At 38.6% G+C, this 26,940-nt stretch overlaps 1 protein-coding gene across 13 annotated transcripts in view; it reads left to right on the plus strand.

Moving 5' to 3' along the window:
* The window catches only part of PPHLN1 (periphilin 1), a 139,780-nt gene that overhangs the window by 29,376 nt on the left and 83,464 nt on the right, over positions 1-26,940 (plus strand). For all 13 annotated transcript variants that reach the window (XM_067009083.1, XM_067009085.1, XM_059082168.2 and 10 more), the window contains one exon: positions 19,031-19,242. In XM_067009083.1, the coding sequence (XP_066865184.1) occupies positions 19,031-19,242 (212 nt within the window). The remainder of the gene's footprint in view (positions 1-19,030; positions 19,243-26,940) is intronic.

Below are 26,940 nucleotides of genomic sequence, written 5' to 3' on the forward strand. Positions count from 1 at the left end.
GCAGGTTGTTATTAGTTATCTATTTTATTTATAGTAGTGTGTATATGTCAATCCCAATCTCCCAATTCATCCCACACCCCCAGTCCACTGGTTACCATAAGTTTGTTTTCTACATCTGTGACTTTACTTCTGTTTTGTAAGTAAGTTCATTTGTACCCTTTTTTTTAGACTCCACATATAAGATTTAGATTCCACAAATATCATGTGATATTTGTCTTTCTGTGTCTGACTTACTTCACTCAGTATGACAGTCTCTAGGTTCATCCATGTTGCTGCAGATGGCATTATTTTGTTCTTTTTTATGACTGAGTAATATTCCATTGTATATATATGTACTATATCTTCTTTATCCATTCCTCTGTTGATGGACATTTAGGTTGCTTCCATGTCCTGGCTATTGTAAATAGCGCTGCAATGAACATTGGAGTGCATGTATCTTTTTGAGTTATGGTTTTCTCTGGGTATATGCCCAGGAGTGGGATTGCTGAGTCATATGGTAGTTCTGTTTTTAGTTTTTTAAGGAACCTCCATACTGTTTTCCATATGGCTATACCAATTTACATTCCTGCCAGCAGTGTAGGAGGATTCCCTTTTCTCCACACCCTGTCCGCATTTATTGTTTGTAGATGTTTTTGTTGATGGCCATTCTTACCGATGTGAAGTGTTTTTCTTATTTATTAACATAAGTAAAGTTTTGAAATTTCCTTTGAGCATTGTTGTAACTGTATCCCACTGATTCAGATATGTAGCAATTTTATACTGATTCTGACATAGTATATTCTAGTTATTCTGTGATCAGAGAATGTTGCCTGTGTTCTTACTCTACTGTTTGAAATTCATTGATTATTAGTTGATCACTTTTCTTATCTGTACCATGAGCATTAAAATAAGGTATTTTCTTTTTGAATTTTTTCTGGGTATATACATGCACCTCAGTGTTCATAGAAGCACTATTTATAATAGCCAAGACATGGAAGCAACCCAAGTAAGTGCCTATCAACAGACAAATGAATTGAGAAGACATGGTGTGTGTGTGTGTGTATGTATATATATATATATATATATATATATATATATATACATACACACACACAATAGAATATTACTGAACTATAAAAATGAATGAAATACTGCCATTTGCAGCAACGTGGATGGACCTAGAGAATATTATGCTAGGTGAAATAAGTCAGAGAAGGACAAGTGCTGTATCTCTTAGATGTGGGAACTAACAAATAATACAAAGGAATGTATATACAAAACAGAAACAGATTCACAGATATAGAAAACAAACTGGTTACCAAAGGGGAGAGGGAAGGTGGAAGGGACAAATTAGAGGTATGGGATTAACAGATACAAACTACTGTGTATCAGTATAAAACAGATAAAAAACAACTATATACTGGGTTGGCCAAAAGGTTCGTTCGGTTTTTTCCGTAAGATGGCTCTAGTAGAACTTAGTTGTCTTTAACTTCATTCGAAACAATTTTGTTAGATTGTATGTGACCGCTGTCATATCAGCGTGCATTAACAAAGAAGACATCAAAATTGGTGAATTTTTGTGTGCCCATTTTAATCCTGAAGATGGAAGAAAAAAACATTTTCGGCATATTATGCTTTATTATTTCAAGAAAGGTGAAAACGCAACTGAAACGCAAAAAAGATTTGTGCACTCTATGGAGAAGGTGCTGTGACTGATTGAACATGTCAAAAGTGGTTTGTGAGGTTTCTTGTTTGAGATTTCTCGCTGGACGATGCTCCACTCTCGGGTAGACCAGTTGAAGTTGATAGTGATCAAATTGAGACATTAATTGAGAACAATCAACATTATACCACATGCGAGATAGCCGACATACTCAAAATATCCAAATCAAGCATTGAAAAAATCATTTGCACCAGCTTGGCTGTGTTAATCACTTTGCTGTTTGGGTTCCACATAAGCAAAACGAAAAAAACCTCCTTGACCATATATTTCCACATGTGATTCTCTACTTAAACGTAATGAAAACATTCCGTTTTTAAAACAAATTGTGACGGGCAATGAAAAGTGGATACTGCACAACAATGTGGAACAGAAGAGATCGTGGGGCAAGCGAAATGAACCACCACCAACCGCACCAAAGGCCGGTCTTCATCAAAGAAGGTGATGTTGTGTATATGGTGGGATTATGAGCTCCTTCTGGAAAACCAAACGATTAATTCCAACAAGTACTACTCCCAATTAGACCAGCTGAAAGCAGCACTTGACAAAAAGCATCTGGAATTAGTCAACAGAAAACTCATAATCTTCCATCAGGATAACACAAGAACGCATGTTTCTTTGATGACCAGGCAAAAACTTACAACTTGGCTGGGAAGTTCTGACTCATCCGCCATATTCACCAGACGTTGCACCTTCAGATTTCCATTTAGTTTGGTCTTTACAAAATTCTCTTAATGGACAAAATTTCAGTTCCCCAGAAGACTGTAAAAGGCACCTGGAACAGTTCTTTGCTCAAAAAGGTAAAAAGTTTTGGGAAGATGGAATTATGAAGTTGCCTGAAAAATGGCAGAAGGTAGTGAAACAAAAAGGTGAATACGTTGTTCAATAAAGTTCTTGGTGAAAATGAAAAATGTGTCTTTTATTTTTACTTAAAAACCGAAGGCGCTTTTTGGTCAGCCCAATACTATATAGCGCAGGGAATTACACCCATTATCTTGAAGTAACCTGTAATGGAATATAAACTGCAAAAATACTGAATCACTGTACTGTGCACCTGAAACCAACACAATATTGTAAATCAACTATACTTCAATTTTTAAAAAGGATTAAGTGATTTTACACATACAACGCATATTTTACCATGCCTGTCACATAGTAATCATTTAATAAATGTTAACTGTGGAAAAAAAGCAAGGTATATTCTCTTTTCAGGGTATAGAGTTAATTCTATGTGGTATATTTATTCATTTGGTAAGTGTTTACTATGTCAGGTACTCTTCTAGCCTCTGGAGACAATAAGCTCCTACTTTCATGAAGCCTACATTTTAGTATAGATTATAGATAGTAAACAGATAAAAAACAAAACATAATTTTTTTTTTTTTTTTTTTTTTTTTTTTTTTTTTTTTTAAAACATAATTTTTATGAAGAAAAATAAAACAGGGTAGTGGAGTAGAAAATGCTTCTACTTCAGCACTTTCCTGTACCTTCACCTGATGTCTGGATGTCTTCAGTAACATTTCACATTTTACACTATCACAAAAACTATAGCTTTTACTGGCTGGCATCTTTCTGGAGCGTCTACCTAAAAGACTTTGTGAGTGGAAAATAGCTGTTGTTCTAGGGGGAGAAATTTACTGCATTGTAAACCAGACAGAGTAGTTGTGTATTTTTGTAAGAGAGTAATGTTCTGAGCAATTAGGAGAACCATGCTAGTCAGTGGTTTTGTTTTTGTCAGTGGGGTATACATAATAATTCCTTATTGTGGAAAGGAAATATTAGAACATTTAAAATATTTTATCTGAAACAGTTTTTAAAATTTAAAAGAGTTGCAAGAATAATTCAAAGAATTCCTGTAATCCTTCACCAGAGACCCCATTAATGTCTCCAGCACTGCCCCTGAAAGATCTATCTGATCTCATAGGTCATGTTTTTGTAGACTTCCTTACTCTGGAACAGTTTCTCAGTCTTTCCTTGATTTTTACGGCTGTTTTTGGCAAAATGAACACAGGACAGACATTTTATGGAATGTTTCTCAATTTGGGTTTGTCTAATGGTTCTTCGTGACTAGATCCAGGTTACTCATTTCTCTCTGACACGGTTTCTGAAGTGATGCTGTGTCCTTTGTATTTTGCATCCTGTTAGGTTGCACATGCTGTTGATTTGTCCTCTTTTTAGTGTTGCTGTCTTTTGTCACTCGATTAAGATGGGGCCTGTGAAATGTCTTCTCTGTGACGTTAGCCTCCTCCCTTAAAGTTAGTGTCTGTGGGGAGATACTTGGAAACTATGCGATTATGCCATTCTTCCTCCCACTTTCACCCCCTAGTTTTAGCATCCATTGATGTTTCTTGCCTGAATTAATTATTAATGAGATGCTTTTAAGTGGGTGATTTTGTAATTAGGTGCTTCTTTCTATACTTATTCTGCAGGCATTCTGTTGTGAGAAGAACTTTCTCCTCTCTCCACCAGCCCCTTTAAAAAGCAAACAAAACTTTGTTCTGTGTGGTATAATCTGTTGCCATTATTATTTTGATGCCCAAATTTGGCCAGTGTGAATCCCTTCAAAGTAACTTCTGTGTTTTTTTAAAAAAATATTTTGTTGTGGTAGAATATATATGACATAAAATATGCCACTGTAACCATTTTCAGTTATACAATTCACTGGCATTAATTACATTTACAGTGTTGTACAACCATCTCCACTATTTCCAAAATTTTTATCACCCCAAACAGAAACTCCATACCTGTTAAGCAGTTAACTCCTTATCCCCCGCTTACCCCCAGCACCTGGCAACCAACATTCTATTTTTAGGAATTTACCTATTCTAGATATTTCATATAGGTGCATTCATACGATATTTGTTTTTTGTGTCTGGCTTCTTTCACTTGGCATAGTGTTTTCAAGGTCCATCCATATTGTAGCATATATCAGAACCTCATTCCTCTTTATGGGTGAATAATATTCCATTGTATGTATATACCACATTTTGTTTATCCATTCAACCTCTAATGGACATTTGGGTTATTTCCACCTTTTGGCTATTGTGAATAATGCTACAGTGAACACTGACATATAAGTATCTGTTTTGAGTCCTTGTTTTCAGTTTTTTTTTGATGCATACACAGGAGTGGAATTGCTGGGTCATACAGTAATTCTATGTTTAGCTTTTTGAGGAACCACCAAACTGTTCCATAGTAGGTGTACTGTTTTACATTCCCACCAGCAATGTGCAAGAGTCCCAGTTTTTCTACGTCCTCACCAACACTTGTTTCATTCCTATCGTTCTCATCACCATCATTATTACTGTTATTACTGCCATCCTGGTAAATGTGAAGTGGTATCTCGTGGTTTTGATTTGCATTTCCCTAATGACTAGTAATGATGAACAACTCATTTCATGTGCTTATCAGCCATTTGTATATCTTCTTTGGAGAAATGTCTATTCATTTTTTTTCTTTTTTTGCCCATTTGAAAATTGAGTTGTCTTTTTGTTGTTGTTTTAGGAGTCCTTTATATATTCTGGATATTAAATCCTTACCATATATGATTTCTAAATATTTTCTCCCATTCTCTAGGTTGTCTTTTCACTTTGTGGATAATGTCCATTTTTGATGTACAAAATTTTTAAATTTGATAAAATCTAATGTATCTATTTTTCCTTTTGTTGCTAATGTTTTTGTGTCATATAAGAATTTATTGCCAAGTTAAGAGCATCTGTGTTGTTTTGACTGATCTACCTCATTTTTTGATTATTTCCTTACTTTTTTTTTTTAACATCTTTATTGGAGTATAATTGCTTTACAATGGTGTGTTAGTTTCTGCTTTATAACAGAGTGAATCAGTTATACACATACACATGTTCCCATATCTCTTCCCTCTTGCGTCTCCCTCCCTCCCACCCTCCCTATCCCACCCCTCTAGGTGGTCACAAAGCACCGAGCTGATCTCCCTGTGCTATGCGGCTGCTTCCCACTAGCTATCTGTTTTACATTTGGTAGCGTATATATGTCAGGGCCACTCTCTCACTTTGTCACAGCTTACCCTTCCCCCTCCCCACATCCTCAAGTCCATTCTCTAGTAGGTCTGCGTCTCCATTCCCGTCTTACCCCTAGGTTCTTCATGACCTTTTTTTTTTTCTTCTTACATTCCATATATATGTGTTAGCATACAGTATTTGTTTTTCTCTTTCTCACTTACTTTCTGCTGAAAGATGTTCATGGTCCTTTTTATACTTTCCCTGCCCTGACCCTAAAATCAGCAATTTCTCTAAGGAACACAGGTTCTCTTTAGTGGAGAGTGGTTTTTTTATAACCAAGATCTGGACGCTAGGTGCGTGCATGTATGCATGCACACACACACAAACACACACACACCTTTACATCTGTATGTATTTTTATACAGTATTTACATATATGAGTTCACGGCAGTATCCTTTCATCTTTTCCATATTTTACCCCGCTTCTTCATCAGTGAGAAACCTGGCTTCCATTTGTTGGTAGAGACAGTCCTCCATGGGTCTCTTGCACTCCTACACATCTGGCCAAGTTACACCAGGAATGCAAGGCCCTGATCACTTTTTATCCATATTATTTCTCAGAGCTGAGTTTGTAGTGAGCACTCTTGAAGGATAAGGTAATATCGCCCTCTGTGTTAAAGAGCAGGCTTGCTTATTGCTTGGGGTAAAAACAGTGGTTTTTTACTTGGGTTCCCCAAGTTCAGTGTTTCTCAGTTATGAACCAAACCCATGACATGTGCATCCATCAGGGCTCATATCACATCATCCCTGTGGGACTTGGGACCTGGGGAAACTGACACAAACATGCCAGCGCTTATGTTGTTTGCTCTGCTGATGTATTAAGTACTTTGTCTCTGACCCAAGAGTCTTGTGTCTTCTGCAGGCATCCAAGAAACAGTAACAGTCTAACTCATTAGCTTGTAAATAGAGTAAAATCTGATCTCAGACCTGAAACCAGCACCCTCAATATATTTGGTTACATTCCTGTACATAGTTAATCCTCTGACCCTGTCGGTCTTTCTTCTCATACTCCCCAGCACCTTCTTTTTGCAGATTGCCATCACTGGCTGCTACTGGGGTAACTTGCTTTCACACCATCTTCCACAGGTCTGTTACTGGCAGTGGAACGTTCTGTTTTATGTGTTTCATATTGTAGCACATTAGGTACTTTATAAATCTGGTGTGTGTGTGTATGTGTGTGTGTGTGTGTGTGTGTGTGTGTATGTATTCGTGGTTTATATTCAAATATGTTTTATTAATGGGACTGTGGAATAACTGGAAGAACTGGATGAAATAACAGCTAACAGAGGAAAAGAGAATGTATCAAGTTTTCTATCATCCTCATGCAACAACCCCCGCCCCTTGCCTGTCACTTTATTATTTTTTAATATCTTTATTGGAGTATAATTGCTTTACAATGTTGTGTTAGTTTCTTCTATACAACAAAGTGAATCAGTATGTATACGTTATGTCCCCATATCCCCTCCCTCACTTTCTTATTTAATAGAGCCACATACCTGGTAATTTGTCTACATTTCAAGTACATCATCACCTACTAATCTTGGTTCTGTATTTACTCAGTGATTATATTATCTATTTGTTCAAAACACACTTGTAGATGAAATTCAGAATATGTTAGGATTTTTTTCATTTTGTATTCAAGGAACATGTCATACTTTATTGATTTAGATAGAATGAGGTTATTTTTAACAGTCACTTTTCCCCTGTACTTATGAGGTCTTAGAATAAACCTTAGGATGGAATTTATTTAAAGTACTAAATAATATCTAAAAATATGGAACAAGAGTGTCACCAAGTGGTCAGTGTACTTTATTTTTAAATACTGTTTTTTTTCCTGCATTCACATATGGAAAATTTTGATTTCGTTGTTAAGTATTTCATACTTATTGATTTTTAAAAAAGAGTAGATTTAATTTTTAATTTTATTATAGCTATTTTATCTTAGGTGATAATCTGTTTGATGGAGAAAAATAGTGTATAACATCTTTTTCTATTTAGTTCAGGGGGTACAAATGTTTATTGAGTGTTTACTATGTGTAGGCCACTGTGTTTGTATCACTGACTTACAGTCTAGGTAGTGAAATAGATGCATAAGTACATAGCATAATATAATACTTGCTGAAGTTTCATCAAGTGCTGAAGACAAATAAGCACTTATCCTGTACTGAGGTTTTATTAAAAGTTTCTGGTAGGGGTGGATAATTGGAACAGAACCTGCAGGAAAAGTAAGAGTTAATCAGAAAAAGAGTAACAGGGACCGTATTCCTACAAAGGGAAGAGCATGAGCAAAGCTGTGTCAAGCATGATGTGTAGAGCTGTAGGTGATTATGTAAGAGCTGGGGAACTGTGGATTAAACTATAACTAAGAGGTCTGGGTTTTATTCTACTAACTGCGGGGAACTACTGAAGAATTTTAGCTTGGTAGAAAGAGGGGGCCTACAGTAACGCAGTCAGGTTGTAGCTTGTCTTCAGTGTAGGGGATGACTTTTAAAGATGGCACTAGGGCTTCCCTGGTGGCGCAGTGGTTAAGAATCCGCCTGCCAATGCAGGGGACACGGGTTCGAGCCCTCGTCCAGGAAGATCCCTTGTGCCGCGGAGCAACCAACCCAGTGCGCCACAACTACTGAGCCTGCGCTCCAGAGCCCGCGAGCCACAACACCTGAAGCCCGGGCGCCTAGAGCCCGTGCTCTGCAACAAGAGAAGCCATGCAATGAGAAGCCCGCACACCGCAGCGAAGAGTAGCCCCCACTCACCACAACTAGAGAAAGCCCGCACGCAGCAACAAAGACCCAACACAGCCAAAAATAAATAAATTAAAAAAAAAATAAAGATGGCACTAGAGATAGAATAAGAAACCATGAATATCTTAATTGGAGAAAGGGAGTTGGAGGTGGAGGAAAAGGATTAAATTTGATAAATGCTTAGGAAGTGAAAAATCAGCAAGATGTGGTTGTTGGATGTAGGAATAAAGAAGAGGGGAGTATCTGGAGTCTGGGCGGCGTCCGGCATGCGAGCCCGGGGACCACAATGGTAAAGAAGCGGAAAGGCCGCGCTGTGATCGACTCAGACACGGAAGACAGCGGCAGTGATGAGAACCTGGATCAGGGGACACAGGTTCGATCCCTGGTCTGGGAAGATCCCACATGCCGCGGAGCAACTAAGCCTGTGTGGCACAACTACTGAGCCTACGCTCTAGAGCCTGCAAGCCACAACTACTGAAGCCCACGTGCCACAACTACTGAAGCCCGTGTGCCTAGAGCCAGCGCTCCACAACAAGAGAAGCCACTGCAACGAGAAGCCCGTGCACTGCAACGAAGAGTAGTCACCGCTCGCTGCAACTAGAGAAAGCCCACGCGCAGCAATGAAGATCCAACGCAGCCAAAAATCAATAAATAAAATAAATAAATTTCTTTTAAAAAAAAAAGAAGAGGGGAATATCTGGATTTTTTGTTTGTTTACTGTGTGTGTAATAATACCATTATCTGAGATTGGTAGTATAGGAGGAATGATTTCAAGGGAGGAGCTGCATTCAAAATTGAGGTTGTCCAAGGAGAAGGTGTAGTTAGACAAGAGCAGTGGGCTAAGGTCAGAATCCTAGGGAACACTTTTACGGAAGTGGTGGAAAATAAAGCTTTTTAAACGATATTATGGGTCACCGAGGTCTAATGCAACTGAGTATTGCAGTGATAAAAAGATTAAAATATCTCTTGGGTTTGGCAGTGTCAGGATAAATGACATGTGAGGGGGGTAGATTCAGCTTGGGTGGATAACTTTTTAAAAAAAACTTAACTGGGATGGAAAGTAGGCAGTGTTGTTAGCTGGAGAAGGACACTGGCTAAAGGGAGATCACCTAAAACCTTTTTTTAGCTGATCGGTAATTTGAGCATATTTATAGGTTGAAGGGAAAGAGAGGTTGAAGATACAAGACAGAAAAAGGATAACTGATGAAGCAGGTGAATGAGGACAAGGATGAACAAACACCATTGATAGAAGGGCTAACTTTTTTTTTTTTTTTTTTTTTTTTTTTAGGTAGCTGTGGTATGGCATCCTGACCGTTTTGTTTTTTTTAATTAACTTTTATTGGAGTATAGTTGATTTACAATGTTGTGTTAGCTTCTGCTGTACAGCAAAGTGAATCAGTTATACATATATCCACTCTTTTAGATTCTTTTCCATTATAGGTCATTACAGAGTTTGGGTATAGTTCCCTGTGCTATACAGTAGGTTCTTCCTCGTTATCTGTTTTATATATAGTAGTGTGTAAATGTTAATCCCAACCTTCCAATTTAAGAAGGTCTAGCTTTCAGTGGTGGGGAGGAGAGAGTCATATACCAAGAAAGGAAGGACAAAATTAGGGGTGGGCAGATGAAGGCAAATTGGGGGAGAGGGGTGTGGGCTGGCAGTTGAGGTAGTTCATGCCTAAAGATTGCTGTATTTTTCAGTATGTGAGGTAACTCATTGAGAGTGAAATGTTTGGTGCTAGGTTAAAGGACTTGGGGAGAATTATCAGCATGTAGAATACTTGCTGGCATGAATGGGAGATTGAGCTCACTAATGATAAATAAAAATATTACTAGTGGAGTTGAAGGCACAGTGGAAGTCAGAGACCATGTATCTAAAGGCTTGTGTAATTTCTCTGTAGGATATGGCAACCCAACTATATCAGTGCAAAAAATCACAGATTTTGGAATTAACTCAGGCTCTGGGTTGCCTTAGACAATGTATCAGAATTGCGGGGAGGGAAAGTTAGTGGTTTTCATAAAGTATTTCAAATGCTGTAATTTAGGCTGGAAGCGCAATAAGAATGGGGTTCATGGATTGCTAGGAAATACAGGAGACTTACAGGTATCCATGAGGTGTAGGTGGAGTTATCGTAGGAGTGAGAAAACTGAAGGATAAGACATTGGGATAAGAATGCAGTATTGGATTCCGATGAAGAGCTCCTCTGGGTAGTAAGTGGCAAGGTTTTGGATTTCAGGGAGTGCCTAAGTATTGTGAAGGGGTAGGCGGTGGTCAAGGAATTGCCACCGTGCTGCACAGATGATCCACATGAATTCTGAAAGTCACTCATGATGCGGGTAGGATATGGTACAGGTGCAGACTGTGTCACTGAGTTAAAGGCTTTAGGAAATGTGGGAAAATTCCCAGGAGGTTGGTAATATAGGCAATGTGGGGTTACAGTGGGATGGCGTGAATTTAAATAAGGAGTTGTCGGGCTCTTTCTCCCTTTTCTTAGAGGATGGAGGATTTAGAACATAATCCTGTGCCCCATATACCTCAGGAGCTTGAGGTAAAGTCATCAATATGCACTTATTACTCAAGAGTTTGAGGGGAGATAGTATTTGTGTTCCATTGCCAGGTTTCAGTTAAAGGAAGTTGGAGGGAGTGGTTTATGAAGAAGCTGATATGAAAACATTACAAGATTGACTCAGATTACTATATTTTTGTTACGTGAGTGAAACAAATACAGTTATTAAGCATAAAGTACTTGTAATACTTACAGGTGAGTAGTTAACATATTTGTTTATCTGTGGTAATAATGCCCCTGTCTATCAATGGCAGTAACTCATGTGCCGACAGTGGCCAGTTAGGGAATGTAAACGAATGCCAAGGGTCAGATTGGAGCAGCTGCTACCTGCTACCAGCTGATCTTTGCTGTTTAATAATATAAGGTCACTGTGTCCTGCTTCAAAAGAAGTCAGAAATCCAGATTTTAAAAAAACGTTGGATCTCTTGATTTTTCAGTGTTGACAACTAATTAAAACAAGGGTTTGTGATCTCTGGAGTAGGGCAATAATCTGGGACTCTGAAGTGAAGAGCATGTAACAGCAGCTGTCTCATAATGGTGTTTCTCAATCCTGGCTGTACTCTGAATTAGGTGTAAAGCTTTTTTTAAAAAAAAAAAACAAGGGCTTCCCCCTGGTGGCGCAGTGGTTGAGAGTCCGCCTGCCGATGCAGGGGACGCGGGTTCGTGCCCCGGTCCGGGAAGATCCCACATGCCGCGGAGCGGCTGGGCCCGTGAGCCATGGCCGCTGAGCCTGCGCGTCCGGAGCCTGTGCTCCGCAACGGGAGAGGCCACAACAGTGAGAGGCCCACGTACCGCGAAAAAAAAAAAAAAAAAAAAAAAAAAACTCCATAATTCCTGATCCTCACCCTTGGTGATCTGATATAATTGGTCTTGGGTGGAACCTGTGCATCAGTATTTTTTAAAAGCTCATCAGATGTTCTAATGTGAAGCTAGACTTGAGAACCATTGATCTAATAGGTGGTATGGCTTGACAACAGTCCAGAAACTGCAGGATCATGTTAACAGTGACTGCTTGGCACCTTCTCTCATTTGTGCTAACTTCATCTTGAATCTTTATTTATTTATTTATTTATTTTTTGCTACGCGGGCCTCTCACTGTTGTGGCCTCTCCTGTCGCGCAGCACAGGCTCCGGACGCGCAGGCTCAGCGGCCATGGCTCACGGGCCCAGCCGCTCCGCGGCACGTGGGATCTTCCCGGACCGGGGCACGAACCCGCGTCCCCTGTATCGGCAGGCGGACTCTCGACCACTGCGCCACCAGGGAAGCCCCTTGAATCTTTATTTTTGACAGCAGTTATTCCCTTTGCTTATGTTTCTAAAACTTGTGTTCATAAGAATTGCTTAGGAGCTCATTAAGAATGAAGATTGCCAGTCTTCATCTCAAGAGATTCTCATTCAGTAAGTGGAGCCTTAGAATCTGAATCATCTGTATTTTTCACAAGCCCCCTGGATGATTGTGATGCAGAGGGTCTAAGGACTGAACTTTGAGAATCTCTGACCTGTACTGTCTGTTGCTTGAATGGCAGACAAATCTGTATCTCTGGCCTTGGCTTCTTTTCTGAGCTCTACATTTCCACATCCGACTGCCTATTAGACACATTTTCACTTGGGAATTCCAGACTTTTCATTGAAAACTTTTTATTTCATCATTCTTGAAAAGACTTCAACTTCTTCTTCACACATCTTAGGCATATAGGTAGACTACTTTTCCCAGCCTTCCTTCCAGGTAGGTGTGGCCATGTAACTATTTATCTCCAGAATAATGTGAGTAGGAGTTCTGTTTCTACACATATTCTAACACACACATTTACCTTTTCCCATGTTGCAGGATGGACCCTGAAATGCAGTGGCAGCAGGCATGTGACCTTGGAAGCCACATGTTGAAATAGCAGAGTGGTCAGCCAGGGTTCTTGGATGCATGGAGCAGAGTCTCTCACCTTGGAAGGCCTGCCTTAGACTGTTTCGTGGTGGTTAGATAGACTTCTTTTGTGTAATGACTCAACATTATATTTTCTGGTATTTTTGTTACAGCAAGTTAGGAACGTTTTTCCTTAATAACGTTAGGCACTGTTTTAGGTGTCAGTGATCAAACTGTGAAAAACACAGAAAAGATCTATATCCTAGCTGGGAGATCTCAGCCCATATCTCATTCCCAGATTACTTTTGACTGTAAAGATGTGGTTCTGTGGAAAGAACTCTGCACTGGGTCCCCAAACTTCCCATCTCAACTCTGGTATAAGACAGTTACTTGATTTTGGGGTAGTATAGAATAAAAAGTAATGTGGGAAATCCCTTAGCTTAAGTAGTACCCCTCGTTCTCTTGTTCCACATTTAAAAACAGATATTTGAGGTCTGCACGTAACTTATTCTTAACCCTGCTCTACTAGTTACCAAGCTGCTTTCTCTAAATGATTCCTGAAATTTTAATTCCTTTTTGAAGTTCTTGTTGACAACAAGTGAAGTAGCCAGTATTTTGTGTGAAGTATTTCTGAGTGTTGAATGTGGGAAGGAAAGAAAGATGATGTCCTGAATAAGAAGTAAAATGCTTTCTTTTTCCTCCTTGTTCCCTCCCATTATATCTTTGCCTGATTTTTACTCTTCACCAGTAAACATACATCTGCTGAAACTGAGAGGTTGATCACAATTTGTCTGGTTTGGTGTGAGGGGTGGAATTACTTTGGGGGTGTATATTAACAGGTGAGAATCCTGAACTTTATAGGTCTGCTTTTGAAACCAGCATTCAAGGTAATTATAGTGTAGATTGTCCCAGGTTCACATTTTGAGAAACAGTGCCTTATAGCATGTTAGTTCTTCCCATCTTCCATTCTCTAGGTGACTTTGCCCCCTATATATATGTCCAGCATTATGGCTGAAATGTTTGTGACACAGCCAAAGATGCTGTCCTAGCTCTCAAGTAATATACCCCCTTTTTTTTTTTTTTTTGCGGTACGGCGGGCCTCTCACTGCTGTGGCCTCTCCTGTTGCGGAGCACAGGCTCCAGACGCGCAGGCTCAGCGGCCATGGCTCACGGGCCCAGCCGCTCCGCGGTATGTGGGATCTTCCCGGACCGGGGCACGAACCCACGTCCCCTGCATCGGCAGGCGGACTCTCAACCACTGCGCCACCAGGGAAGCCCTCCTTGATTCTTGAGATGAGTTCTGGGCATACTTCTTTCTCCTTATTACCTCCTCCAAGCCACAGTTCCAGTGTCATCTCTGAACTTCTCCATTTGTACCACCTGTCCTCATCTTTGTAGTCTTTGATGAATTTCCAGGACCCCATTTCTTGTTCCTGGATTATTATAGTTTCTGGCATATAGTCTTCTCCTCCATCCCTCCCTATCCTGATTTGATGATGCTTTTAATTAGCACCAGTTCTTTCTTGTGTTTTCAGCTCTTTAGCTCTCCACTGGCATGATCAAACCCTACAGTCATCATCACTGGAAAATGTTCTGCCTCTATCATTAGCCCTGAGTTTCTGTTTTTGACTTAAAGATACCATATTTGTATGTACACAGCTCTTAGACGTTAGTGAGTTTGTGTAGTTCAGTCCTTCTCAAAGTTTCCTGTGCATCAGAGTCACCTGGAGAGCCTTGTTAAAGCCCAGAATCCTTGGTCTCCTCACTCCCAGAGATTCTGATTCAGTAGGTGTGGTTTGATGCCCTGAATTTGAATCTCTGTCACCTTCCCACGGCAGTGCTGACGAAGGCCTGGGGACCTGCATTTTGAGGAACACTCTGCTCAAATGAGTACTTTCCCCCAAAGGACAAGTACTTTCCGCGCTGCCTTGGGCGTGTGCTCATGTCCTTACTTTCTTTACTTTCTTTTAATGACTTCTAGAATTATGTTACTGAGGTAAAGGACTTCTGAAGAGAGATCTCTCATATATTTTCTTCTTGACATGAAAATTTTCCTCTTTATCCTTTCTGTGTTCTTCTCTTCTTGCCTTCAGTGCTGTTCTCTTCTACTTAGTTCCTTTGTCCCATTTTTTCCTGGTGATTTTTGGCTCCTTCTTTTTCAGTTACCATTTTTGTCTTGGATTATCAGTTTCTCCTTCTGTAGGAAATTAGTCTTTTCCCCGCAACTTCCAAATATGACCAAGTAAGCCCCTTTCTTCAGAGTATTGTCCCAATTCTCTTCCTTCTTCCCTCTGCCAAACTTTCTTTTAAAAGAAAAATAATAGTGTAACTCCATTAGTAGATGGGTCGTAATTTCTCAGAGTCTCTGATTTGGTTTCCAAAGTTTTACTGGACAGGCCGCTCACTGGTCCTGTGACTCTTAGGTTTTAAATATGAAGATCTCTTCCAACCTCTGCAGTATTTGATGTTAACTACCTTTTCCCTTTTCAAAAATTTCTTCCTTTGTTTTTTAGTTACTGCTTGTTTAAGTTTTCACTGTCCTGACTACTTCTCTTCTTGTTTGCATAATATCCTTTAATCCTTCGCTGCTTTTTCTTGAAGCTTGGAATGCTTTTCCAACCATCTCAGTCTGTGCTGTTCATATGGGAGCCACTAGCTGAATGTGCCTGTTGAGCACTTAAAATGTGTCCAGTTCAGACTGAGATATTGTGTAAGTGTAAAATACACACTGGATTTTCAAGCTGTAAGATGAAAGGGAGAATATAAACTATCTCACTAAATTTTTTAATAATGATTACATGTTGCTAATATTTTAGATATATTGGGTTAAGTAAAAATATTGCTAAACTTAATTTCACCTGTTTGTCTTTACTTTTGAAATATGACTACATCATCTGTGCCTTGATTATATTTCTCTTAGACAATATTGATCTAAATTTCACCTTTGCTTGTAGACTCCTTGGGTCAGGTTTTTTTTTTTTTTTTCTTGCGGTACGCGGGCCTCTCACTGTTGTGGCCTCTCCCGTTGCGGAGCACAGGCTCCGGACGCGCAGGCGCAGCGGCCATGGTTCACAGGCCCAGCCGCTCCGCGGCACTTGGGATCTTCCCAGACCGGGGCGCGAACCCATGTCCCCTGCATTGGCAGGCGGACTCTCAACCATTGCGCCACCAGGGAAGCCCCCTTGGTCAGTTTTTCATCTATTAATATGTATATATGTCTCTTCTAAATTACAGTACCAGCCTTCTGGAACATTTACTCCCCATCCCCCCAATTAGATATTAAGCTTCTTCAGAGCCAGAGTAATTCCTCATAGTGCCTTCGATATATTGGGACATAGATATATAGATATGAAAAAATATGTATACATACACACATGAATAAATGACTTAGCTAATATTACCACTTTATCAAAGGAGTACCATATACTATGGTAGATGATGCCTATGGTGATGTTTTCGCTTAATCTGATGGTCCGTAGGAGATGTTGATGTGAAGGAGAGGAGAGACGTTACTCTGCGATGTTAAAATGTGACTTGCACTTCCCCCATGTGTATCTAGCCACCCCAAGCCACTCTGATATCTCTGAACTGTGCTGTTGTGATTTTACTGCCATCTGGTGTCAGGATTAGGAAACTGTAGTTCAGCATTTCATCTTTCCATTCCCTCCAGAGAAAATAGGCAGTCTTTCCTCTGAATATGGGCCTGTTCTTCTCCATTTCCTGAGTAAGTTATCAGGAAGAGCTCATTTACTTCCACTGTATGAAACCTTTATTCTCCTTCTTGGAGCACTCTTTCATTGCCTTCCCTGATAACTTACTCACCTGTGCCTCATGTTTCTGTGGCCACTCTATTTCCTTCTTCTCAGACAGCCCATTTCCTTTTCAGCGTGGCCGTTTCTAGCCCTAGATTCTGGGCCTGCTGCACTTTTTATCCTTTGTTTTCATCTATACCCACGGCTTTTAAGTACTGCCTGTTTACAGACAAATTTATAGTTATAGCTAAAAATCTCTTTATCACCAATTATCACCAGTATCTGTAGTTGCCTACCAAGGTATTACATGAGCATCTCAAATATAGCACTGTCAAGTCTAAATGTGGATCTCCCACCCTGTCCCTATTTCTCAGATCTATTTTTCTTATTTCAGTAATCCATCGTGCCAGAATTCTGGGTATCATCTTGTCATCCACCGTCTCTCACACTCATTAGTCAAACATTTACCTTGTCTCATTGAGTCTGCAAAACTGCACTCTTGCATGTTGAATTTGTGACCCTTCCTCTGCTCCCACCTTATCTAAGTCACCACCGTCTCTCGCTTGGACTAAGTAGACTCCTAGTCTCCCTGCACACACCACTGGCTACATGTTTTGTCTGTATGTTTAATATCAGCCTCTCCCGCTAGCCTGAGAGTTCCATAATGGCAGGGAGTGCGTGCATGTGGTTCACCATTGGGTGGGTCCCCAGCGCCTGGTACAGTTCCTAAAATCGGTGTAATATATAGCTCTTTACTTCAGCTCTCAGTGATATTGATATGATTCCTATAGCTTTAGTGATTGAACTTGAATATATTGGAATTTCTTTAATGCTTTATTTCAGTATTAGTATTTTGTCTGAGTTTATTTATCATAAATGAGTTTTAACTCTTTTCTCCTTTTGCACAGAGAAAATTATATCTGGAAAGAGGGTATAGCCTGGGTATTAATCAGTTAATGACAACAACCTACTTATATATTGTGGACTACCAGTCAATATGCTGAAATTATTTTCTGAGCAGTTGAAATTTCATACAATTGGTTCGTCTTTTTAGCATTCTTCTGTCTGAAGATAATGGTCTCTAATTTTAATATGGAGGTACATTTGCTAAATCTTCAATTAAAACCTGTTTGACTCCAAGTGTTCTTTTAAATAGAGCTTGTGTCTTTTTTTAAAAAAATGAACTTATTTGTTTATTTTTGGCTGCATTGAGTCTTCATTGCTGCGTGGGCTTTCTCTAGTTGTGGCGAGCGGGGGCTGCTCCGTGTTGCGGTGAGCAGGCTTCTCATTGCGGTGGCTTCTCTCGTTGTGGAGCACGGGCTCTAGGCGCGTGGGCTTCAGTAGTTGTGGCATGCGGGCTCAGTAGTTGCGGCTCGTGGGCCCTAGAGCGCACGCTCAGTAGTTGTGACGCACGGGCTTAGTTGCTCCACGGCATGTGGGATCTTCCCGGACCAGGGCTTGAACCTGTCTCCCCTGCATTGGTAGGTGGATTCTTAACCACTGTGCCACCAGGGAAGTCCGAGGCTTGTGTCTTCATAGTTGTATTTAATAATTTTAATGTGCTTTAGTGTTATAAAGATAGTTTTGCTTTATAAATCTTTATTATTTGGGCTTACTTTCTGCTTTGAGTTGATGATATTGCTTAATAAGGAAATTTAATTTATAAAATTAAAGATGATATAAAAAGTTGGTATTTAGAGATTGGCAACAATCTGTTATAAATTCAGAGAGCAGGGATTTAATAGGCATATACCAGGGTTTCTCAGCCTTGGCATTGTTAACGCTTTGGGTTGCATAGTTTTTTACTGTGTGTGTGTGTGGGTGTTGTCCTGGGCATTGTAGCATTTTAGGAGCATCCTGCTCCTAACCACTAGGGACATTCCCTCCTCTCCGGTTGTAACAACAAAAGTATATGCAGATGTTGCCAAATTATCATGGGGGGCAGCGGGGAATCACACTAGTTGAAAACCAGTGGTATATACTGTACTTAGAAGAGGATAGTAGACCATGAACTGTCTCATTGGGGAAATCTTTGGCATTCTCTAGGTGTCTTTGAGAGTATGGTAGCTGTGTGGTATGTTGTTAGTAGCAATCAGAAGTAGAGACTGTATGACTTTTTCACATTAAAAAATTTTTGTGCTTGCTTAAAATAAAGTAACTTTTGTACTTAACCACCTAGTTCTACCCCAGGCTGAAAAAATGACATAATTCACTGATAAAAGTTTCATTTTGTTGACTGATTTCAGAAGTTAGGTGGTGGTAGAAAAAGGGGACATAAATTACAACACAAACAGTGGTTTGTAACCAGAGCTTTTGCCATTTGTGCTTGTATATATAGAGTATAGGATATAATTAACTTATTTTATTTTTTCTTCAAAGGGACATGAGAGATGGCTTTAGAAGAAAAAGTTTCTACTCTTCCCATTATGTGAGAGACCGGTCTCCTCATAAAAGAGACACTCCTTTTTTCAGAGAATCACCTGTAGGCCGAAAGGATTCTCCACACAGCAGATCTGGCTCCAGTGTCAGCAGTAGAAGTTATTCCCCAGAAAGAAGCAAAACTTACTCTTTCCATCAGTCTCAACATAGAAGTATGTATTTTTAAGAGTTCTCCTTTTTTTTTTTTTTTTTGCAACCTCCACTGATAAGAATGTATTGAGTCAGATTGCCTTATATGTGTTATGAGATATTATTTTTAACTCTTTATTTGAAAAATTTCAAACTTGCAGAAAAGTTGAAAGAATAGTATAATGAATGTCATACACACACACACACACACACACACACACACACACACACACACACATTCTGAAACCATTTCAAGTTGCAGTCTATATGACATTTCACTTCTAGTTCTTCAGCGTGGAAGAGGTTGTAATCATGTTGGAAAGTCACACACCTCCTGTATTTTCTGCTAATTCCTGAGCTGATCCAGCCTCTTTAATCTTCTGTCACTAGGGGAAATCTATTTATATTTTTCATGAAAAATATTAGTGGATCCCCCTAAATATAAGGTATAGCCTTATAGAATTTAGAGCTAAAACCTACCTTAGGTTCATTCTTTCCCAACCTCCAATTTTTTTTTTTTTTTTTTTTTAAGTTTGGAGTGCCTGGACATGCATGGCATTCAGTGCGTGTCATCCTGGCCCAGTTGCTCAGTACGTGTTGGAATAAATAAATGAAGCAACTTTTCTAGGTAATAGTTTGTTGTCATTCTAGATTCTACTACCTGCAGTTGAGCTCATTCACAAAACACTTCCTCATGCCTTCTGTATCCAGGGCATTGTGTTAGAACGATGTCCCTGTCACCAAGGAACTAAAATATATATGTGTCTTTTTCCCCAACTAATAACAATTTTATCATTATGTAAATATAACATGTAAAGTATAACTTTGACGTGAGGCCCGTTACGTTGTAAATGAGTTAACATGACATTAGCCGGTCAGGGTAAGAGCCTGTCACTCTGGGGATGGAAGAACGTGCCGTGGAGGAAATGACATTTGGGCTTATCTTTTATTTCAGACTTCTACAGGTGGAGAAGTATCTTCTAGGTAGAAGGAATTATAAGCCAATCGTTTTTCTTTCCTTTTTTAACTTCCTTCCTTTTAACTGTTTTGTGTTTTTCCAAATAATAAGGTTTTTAGGTCAACAGTCTTTGCCTCCTGCACGTTCAGAGTGATGGAAGATCACTTCAGATCATTAGATTGTCTCTATTGTAGCTGTTGCTGGATTCCTGTATTTAACAAACATTTATCACTTGTCTACTGTTTCCAGAGCTAGGTAGAGTGGGGTTTCCAAAAAACATATTTTTGGATATATGTGTAAGAATGCCATTTGAAGGATTTAAAACAAACATAGTTACTTACATATGCCTGACTGCTTAAAATATTCTTGGAATAGTTCCAGGTAACTGAAAGTTTTACTGTGGAGTTCAGTGTTAAAAAAGTTTGGTATTTTCTCCTATGCTTTACTTCCTTTTTCTCCCCTCACCCTTCAAGTGGATAAATAGCCTCTAAGTCTAATTTATGCTCACATGCACAGACCTAAATATCCCAAATTAGCCAGATATACCTTCTAAGACCATATTTTTTTAGATGTGTGTGACTTAAATACAAATCTATTAATAATTTGGTTAAGAGGAAGAAAGTGTCTTTGGACACTGATTTTGAAGCCTTTTTAACAAAACATGAGTAAAATGGAAGCTTGAGATCCTTCTTTACAGCTTATAGTGAAGCTATTAAGTTATTTAGGTTACTGTTGAATTAGCCTTATTTTTTACATTTCTCCTCTAAAACAGATTCCTAGGGAGGCATCTTCTATCGGCCTTTGGCCTGGTAGGCAGTGACCAAAACTCTAAAATCTCAAGATGAAATGTAGAGTCACACGGTGATGCTCCTGTCTTAGTGTCTGTGATATGCTTTCCCCATCCTCTGAGGTCTAATACCTTTAATATCTTGCAGTGATGGAAAGATAACAGAGAAAGTTGGGAGACTAAAATCTGGTGTGAATTGAATGAAATAGAGTCTATGACTTTGTTAATGCCTTCATGTTTATTTTCTTAAGTCATTTAGCTTTGAAAGTAAAGTTCTTTAATCAAGAAAAAGAGTTTGTTCTGGGAAAACTCTCTTTATGGGTTACTTTGGTTGATTCCTTAGCTGTTTGGGCTGAACTGTTGAAATGTTTTTCTGTACTCCTTTCATTAAATAGTTTTTAGAATAGTTACATGAGATCATCTTCCAAAAAGTTAACAGTAAAAGTCTTGCTTTAAACAATAAAAGGAAAAAGTAATTGTTATTTTACATATTTGTGATAATGGTTTTTGCTTTAAATCTAAATCTTACAAATGTTGATGGCACCTTGCTTTTCTTCAAAAAACGACTGAGAAATATCATCCTTCAATTATCAGTCAGTTAAGCTGGGCTAATTAACAATGATGTGTTAATTTAGTTTTCCAATGTAAATTGAAATTTTGACAAAGATTTTAAATGTTTCTGTAACAACAGGTAAAAAATAATTTTCTTGTTCCTTATGCCCTCATTTTGTTAATTCTTTAACTTTTAATTTTTCCTTCTTGTTCATACTTTTCAGAGTAATTTTATTTATTTTAATAATCACTAGTAGTTTGTCCATGGTAATTATTTTAGGACTAATTCTTCACAATTGTTCTGTGCATTTAATATAACTGTGCTTAATTGTAAACCACAGAATGATTATTACTTTTTCATCTCAGCTGCCTAGTTCCCATTTTGTGCTTACACATATGCACACATGTGTACACATGTCCACACATGTTATTTAATTAAATTTTTTCTACTTAGCCTTTGGGTTAAATCCTATGGAACTTTGTACTGACGTAGACTAATTATCTTCCTAAATCAAACTGTTTACACCTTGTGTTTCACGTTTAAGAATTTTCTGCCTGTAACTTAAGTGGATTAACCTGGTCATCACGGTGACTACCAGACTATTTTTCATTCCTTATTGTTGTTCATATTTATGTGCTAACAGTGTAGGTTGTCCTTCTTTTTTTTTTTTTTTTTTTTTTTTTTTTGCGGTACGCGGGCCTCTCACTGTCATGGCCTCTCCCGTTGCGGAGCACAGGCTCCGGACGCGCAGGCTCAGCGGCGATGGCTCACGGGCCCAGCCGTTCCGCGGTATGTGGGATCCTTCCCGGACCGGGGCACGAACCCGTGTCCCCTGCATCGGCAGGCGGACTCTCAACCACGGTGCCACCAGGGAAGCCCGGTTGTCCTTCTTAATCTGTCTATTAACAGATTATTATGATACTGTTATAGTTAAAATTGTTTTGTTATGTATACCTTATGTATTTTTACTTGAAGTTTATTTTATTCTAATTAACCTAACGAAACATCTCCCCATTTGTCAACTATCTCTTAGATATTTATTTCTTTTTTCCCTACCTTCTCTCAAATGAATCTCATTGTTTTCCTATCTTATACTTTTGCTATTTACCTTCTGTTTAGGATAATAGCATTAATAATGATCGCTATATTTAGTCTCCCATATGGGTATGGGAGACTTTTTGTTAAAGTACTTCCTGTGATGTTTACTGTATCACAGTACAGTCTTTAGATTTTTGTATAGCTCATTTTTAGAAACAGTTAAAATCTTTTCCTGTAATGTCTACTTAATACTAGCTATTTATCTTAGAGCCATAAAGATATTTCTTTTTTTGTTGGAACCATTTGTGTATTTGAAAAGTACCATCATAATCTTTTCGATTTTTTTTTTCCAGGTTTAATATATTTAGTTCCTTCACCTGTTCCTTTCATTTGACATGGTTTTCGCACCTTTTGCTTTCCTAATTTTCTTTCTATTCCTTTTAAGTCATGATGCCAGAAGTGAACTTTTATTTTGTCAACCATATTGTATTACTGGTTCTTACTGAAATTGCAGGCAACTGAAACCTAGGCCATTTTCACATATATTACTATGAAACAGAAAGCCCTGCAGCCTGTACTTTTTTCAGCTGCAATTATTTGTAGTTAATGCATTAAAAAAATCTGGGAATGATATATTTCATGTAGTTAACTTTGGCTTATAATTCTCTTCCATAAAGGTCTTAAAAATCTCTTTAGTGATCCTATGTATTTAGCAGCAGATAAAAACAGCTTTGTTTTATCTACAAATGAAGTATGCTTTACGTGTTTTGTATTAATCATTAATAATTATGTTGTGTTGTAAAGCAGAAACTAACACACCATTGTAAAGCAATTATACTCCAATAAAGATGTTTAAAAAAAATTATGTTGAGTAGCATAAGGCCCAATATAGAAACCTCTAGGCACCTCCCTCTGTGGACCACAACCATTTATCTGCATTGTTTGCTGTTATTCAGCCAGTTGTGATTCCCCATCTTGTTTTCTTTTCCACTTGAGGATTACAAAGCATTTCCACTATGGAAACAATGACATAAAGATTGCCTTGCTTTGTTTTGTAAATGTGTTGTGGTTCCGAGGGATGATTATGTTAAGTATTTACAAACTCTTTGTTAGTTCATTCTAAACATTTGCTACAGATTAATGTCAAATTTACCAGTGATGCTCATATATAAATTAGGTTGTGTGACATTTTGGTTGAATTTTTTTAATGTCATTACTGTGGAAGACTTGTAAGTTTATTGTTTTTGTTGGTCTGTATCTGATTTTCTATAGCTCTGACTTTGGGCCCAGCCTCCCCTTATTTTCTCAATATCAGCAACCATTATTAAGAATATTAAGAATGAAAGATTTTTCTTTTCTTTTTTTTTCTTTTTTTTTTTTTTTTTTTGCGCGCAGTACGCGGGCCTCTCACTGCTGTGGGCTCTCCCATTGCGGAGCACAGGCTCCGGACGCGCAGGCTCACGTGCCCAGCTGCTCTGCGGCATGTGGAATCTTCCCGGACCGGGGCACGAACCCGTGTCCCCTGCATCGGCAGGCGGACTCTCAACCACTGTGCCACCAGAGAAGCCCAAGAGTGAAAGATATTTTTAAGAAAGACTTATTCATCAGTGTTTAATCCTTTTCGAAAGCATGTCTTCTGCAATAACTGAAAATGTACAAGAATTAAAAATACTATTTTGAGAAGAGGGTATTTGGAAGATAGACTCTATTATTGAACTTAAGTATAATGGGAAAAGACATATGTCTTAATACCTGTTGGCTGTGAATGAATTTGGAAATCCACATGAATTTTTGGATCATAGCTGAAATTCCAATAAAATTTAGAGGTTTAATTCTGCCTTTAGAAAGAAGGCTTTTCTGTGCAGGTGTAAGTGATAATGGGAATATGGATATAAGGGTTTACCATCAGATCATGTTTATTATGCAGTAAGAACCTGTTTTCTTAGCAGCTAAATATTATAGTGTTTCTTGGTTTGGAAGTCATTGTATTTATGTTCAGTACTCATAAAATCATGCAACAGAAATATATTGCATATAAATGGTTTGCCAAACAAGACAGATCTAGTCTTTGCCCTCTGAGTTTATGATTTAGAGAAGGATACAAATCATTACATGGGAATAGGCATTTTAGGTGATATCTGAAGAGTGGGCAGAAGTTGGTGGAAGGATGAAAGTGGAGAAGGATTATTGGGATGAGCTGTTTCATGAGGAATTTAATCTTGGACTGTTAACTGATCCAGGCTGTAAATGTGCTATTGAAATAGATTCTACAATGTATTCTTTTGTGTGAGAATCTATGTATTCTATCACAAAGAGCTTTGGCTGTGAGTTTTCTGGGTGAATCCCAGGAGTACAGCTATAGCTTTTCTGGCACCTGAGTGATGGGGGTTCTGAAACAGTGATCAATTAATGGCATTTTCATATGTGTAGGCATTTATAGCATCCCTGTTGCACATGTTCATAATAGGTACAGATGATGTAATATTTTACTTATATTTTAAAAAGTGAGCCCATGTGGTTGTAATTGATGTATTAAAGGAAAGTTCTCTTCAGAAATGCCCTCCCATGTATTCATAGTTAATATGCCTTTATTTCAACTTGTTGGCTCTCTTACCTCCAAAAGTTTGTTATTTGTGGGAAGCAGAGGTGGTACAGAGAGAGCTTTTTCTACCCCTGTGTCTGGTTGTTTTTTTGGTGTCTTTACCACAAGGATCATTTTTCTTTGTATCCCCTCCATTTTTTGTTTCATACCTTCTTTTTTTTTTTTTTTTTTTTTGGCTACACCGCATAGCATGCGGGATCTTAGTGCCCTGACCAGGGATGAACCTGTGCCCCCTGCAACAGAAGTGCAGAGTCCTAACCACTGGACCTCCAGAGAATTCCCTGTTTCATACCTTCTTGAATAAACCAGGAGATCTCTGAGAAATCATGTTCTTCCTAACTAAGAGCCCCAAATTTGCATGTCTTCATCCATGATCCAGAAAAATGAATCATTTCCTCAGCATCTTTATACCCACCACAGCTTCATTTGTTCATATCTTAATTCCCCCTTTAATGCTTCAGCTATCAAAGGAGAGATGAATCTACTACCCGTGCTGTTGTTTATTTTTTAATTGATAAGACGTTCAGAATTATCTGGTTTTCTCTTATACATCAGGCACTGCACCAAGAATTTAATAGTTTGCAAGATGTAGCCCCTAATTTTATTATCTCCAGTGATGGTTTTTTTTTTTTTTTTAAAGATTTTTGTTTTTTTGATGTGGACCATTTTCTTAAAGTCTTTACTGAATTTGTTACAGTATTGCTTCTGTTTTATGTTTTTTGGTTTTTTGGCCATGAGACATGTGGAAACTTAGCTCCCCAGCCAGGGATCATACCTGCACCCCCTGCATTGGAAGGCAAAATCTTAACCACTGTATCTCCAGGGAAGTCCCTCTAGGGATGGTTTTTAAATTTTTTTTTCCTAGCAGTGTATTTTGCTCCTATATGGGTTCTCAATAATTAATTATACTTGATAGGATTGGGTGAGTCTGGATAAGTTCATCGCTGCTTTCATCAGGAGAACACATCAGCAAGAAAGTATATTTCTGAAAGATTGTATCAGATTTATAGCTATTATATTCAAAGAGACAGCAAATATTGTTAAATTCTTACAGAACTTTAAAATGTTTATTGTAACATTAAGCTGCTTCTCTGGCTTTCATTTCACCTGCGTGGGAAGAACTTTATACCTAGTCTGTGGAACCAGTAATTGAAATTCTTGTTCATTGTCTTCCTCACCATTTATTTTTTCACTCACCAATACATTGATTTGGATTTTGATTTCCATATTGCCAATTTTAGAATTTTTCTTTCCTGGTTTCTTTCCTTCATCCTACTTTAGAACTCATTTTCTTTAGCAAGTCACAGCAAAGGCAGGAATGTGTTGGGCCCTCTTGCCCTACTCTCAAGTAGGAGTTAGTTTCCGCTTACTAAGATCACATGTGAGATGAATTTGAGGTAATGGCTAAGTAGCCAAGGAGTAGCATTCTGTCAGAAATATAGAAGTGTGAGTGAAAGAAGTAGATTTGAGAGACATTTGTCTTCACAGTATTGGTTGGAGCCACAGAAGAATAACAAAACAAAAAGGACTGAGGACAGGAGGAACATTCATATTTAAAGAACAGTAACCAACAAAGAAGAAAAAGGTAGGAGGATGTAGGATGACAAACGTACAAAGGCACGAAAAGCAAATGGTAAAATATTAAGAAGAACTTGTGTATGAATCATTAAGCTGCAATAGTAGAGGACAAGAAGAAAGACCTTCAGTTTTAATATAAGCAGATCATTGGAAACTCTGGGATGAAGAGTTTAAGCACAATGGGTTGTTTCTGTTATCTCTTGTG

The sequence above is a fragment of the Kogia breviceps genome, chromosome 12, assembly GCF_026419965.1.
Source record: "Kogia breviceps isolate mKogBre1 chromosome 12, mKogBre1 haplotype 1, whole genome shotgun sequence".
In the NCBI taxonomy this organism is placed as follows: domain Eukaryota; kingdom Metazoa; phylum Chordata; class Mammalia; order Artiodactyla; family Physeteridae; genus Kogia; species Kogia breviceps.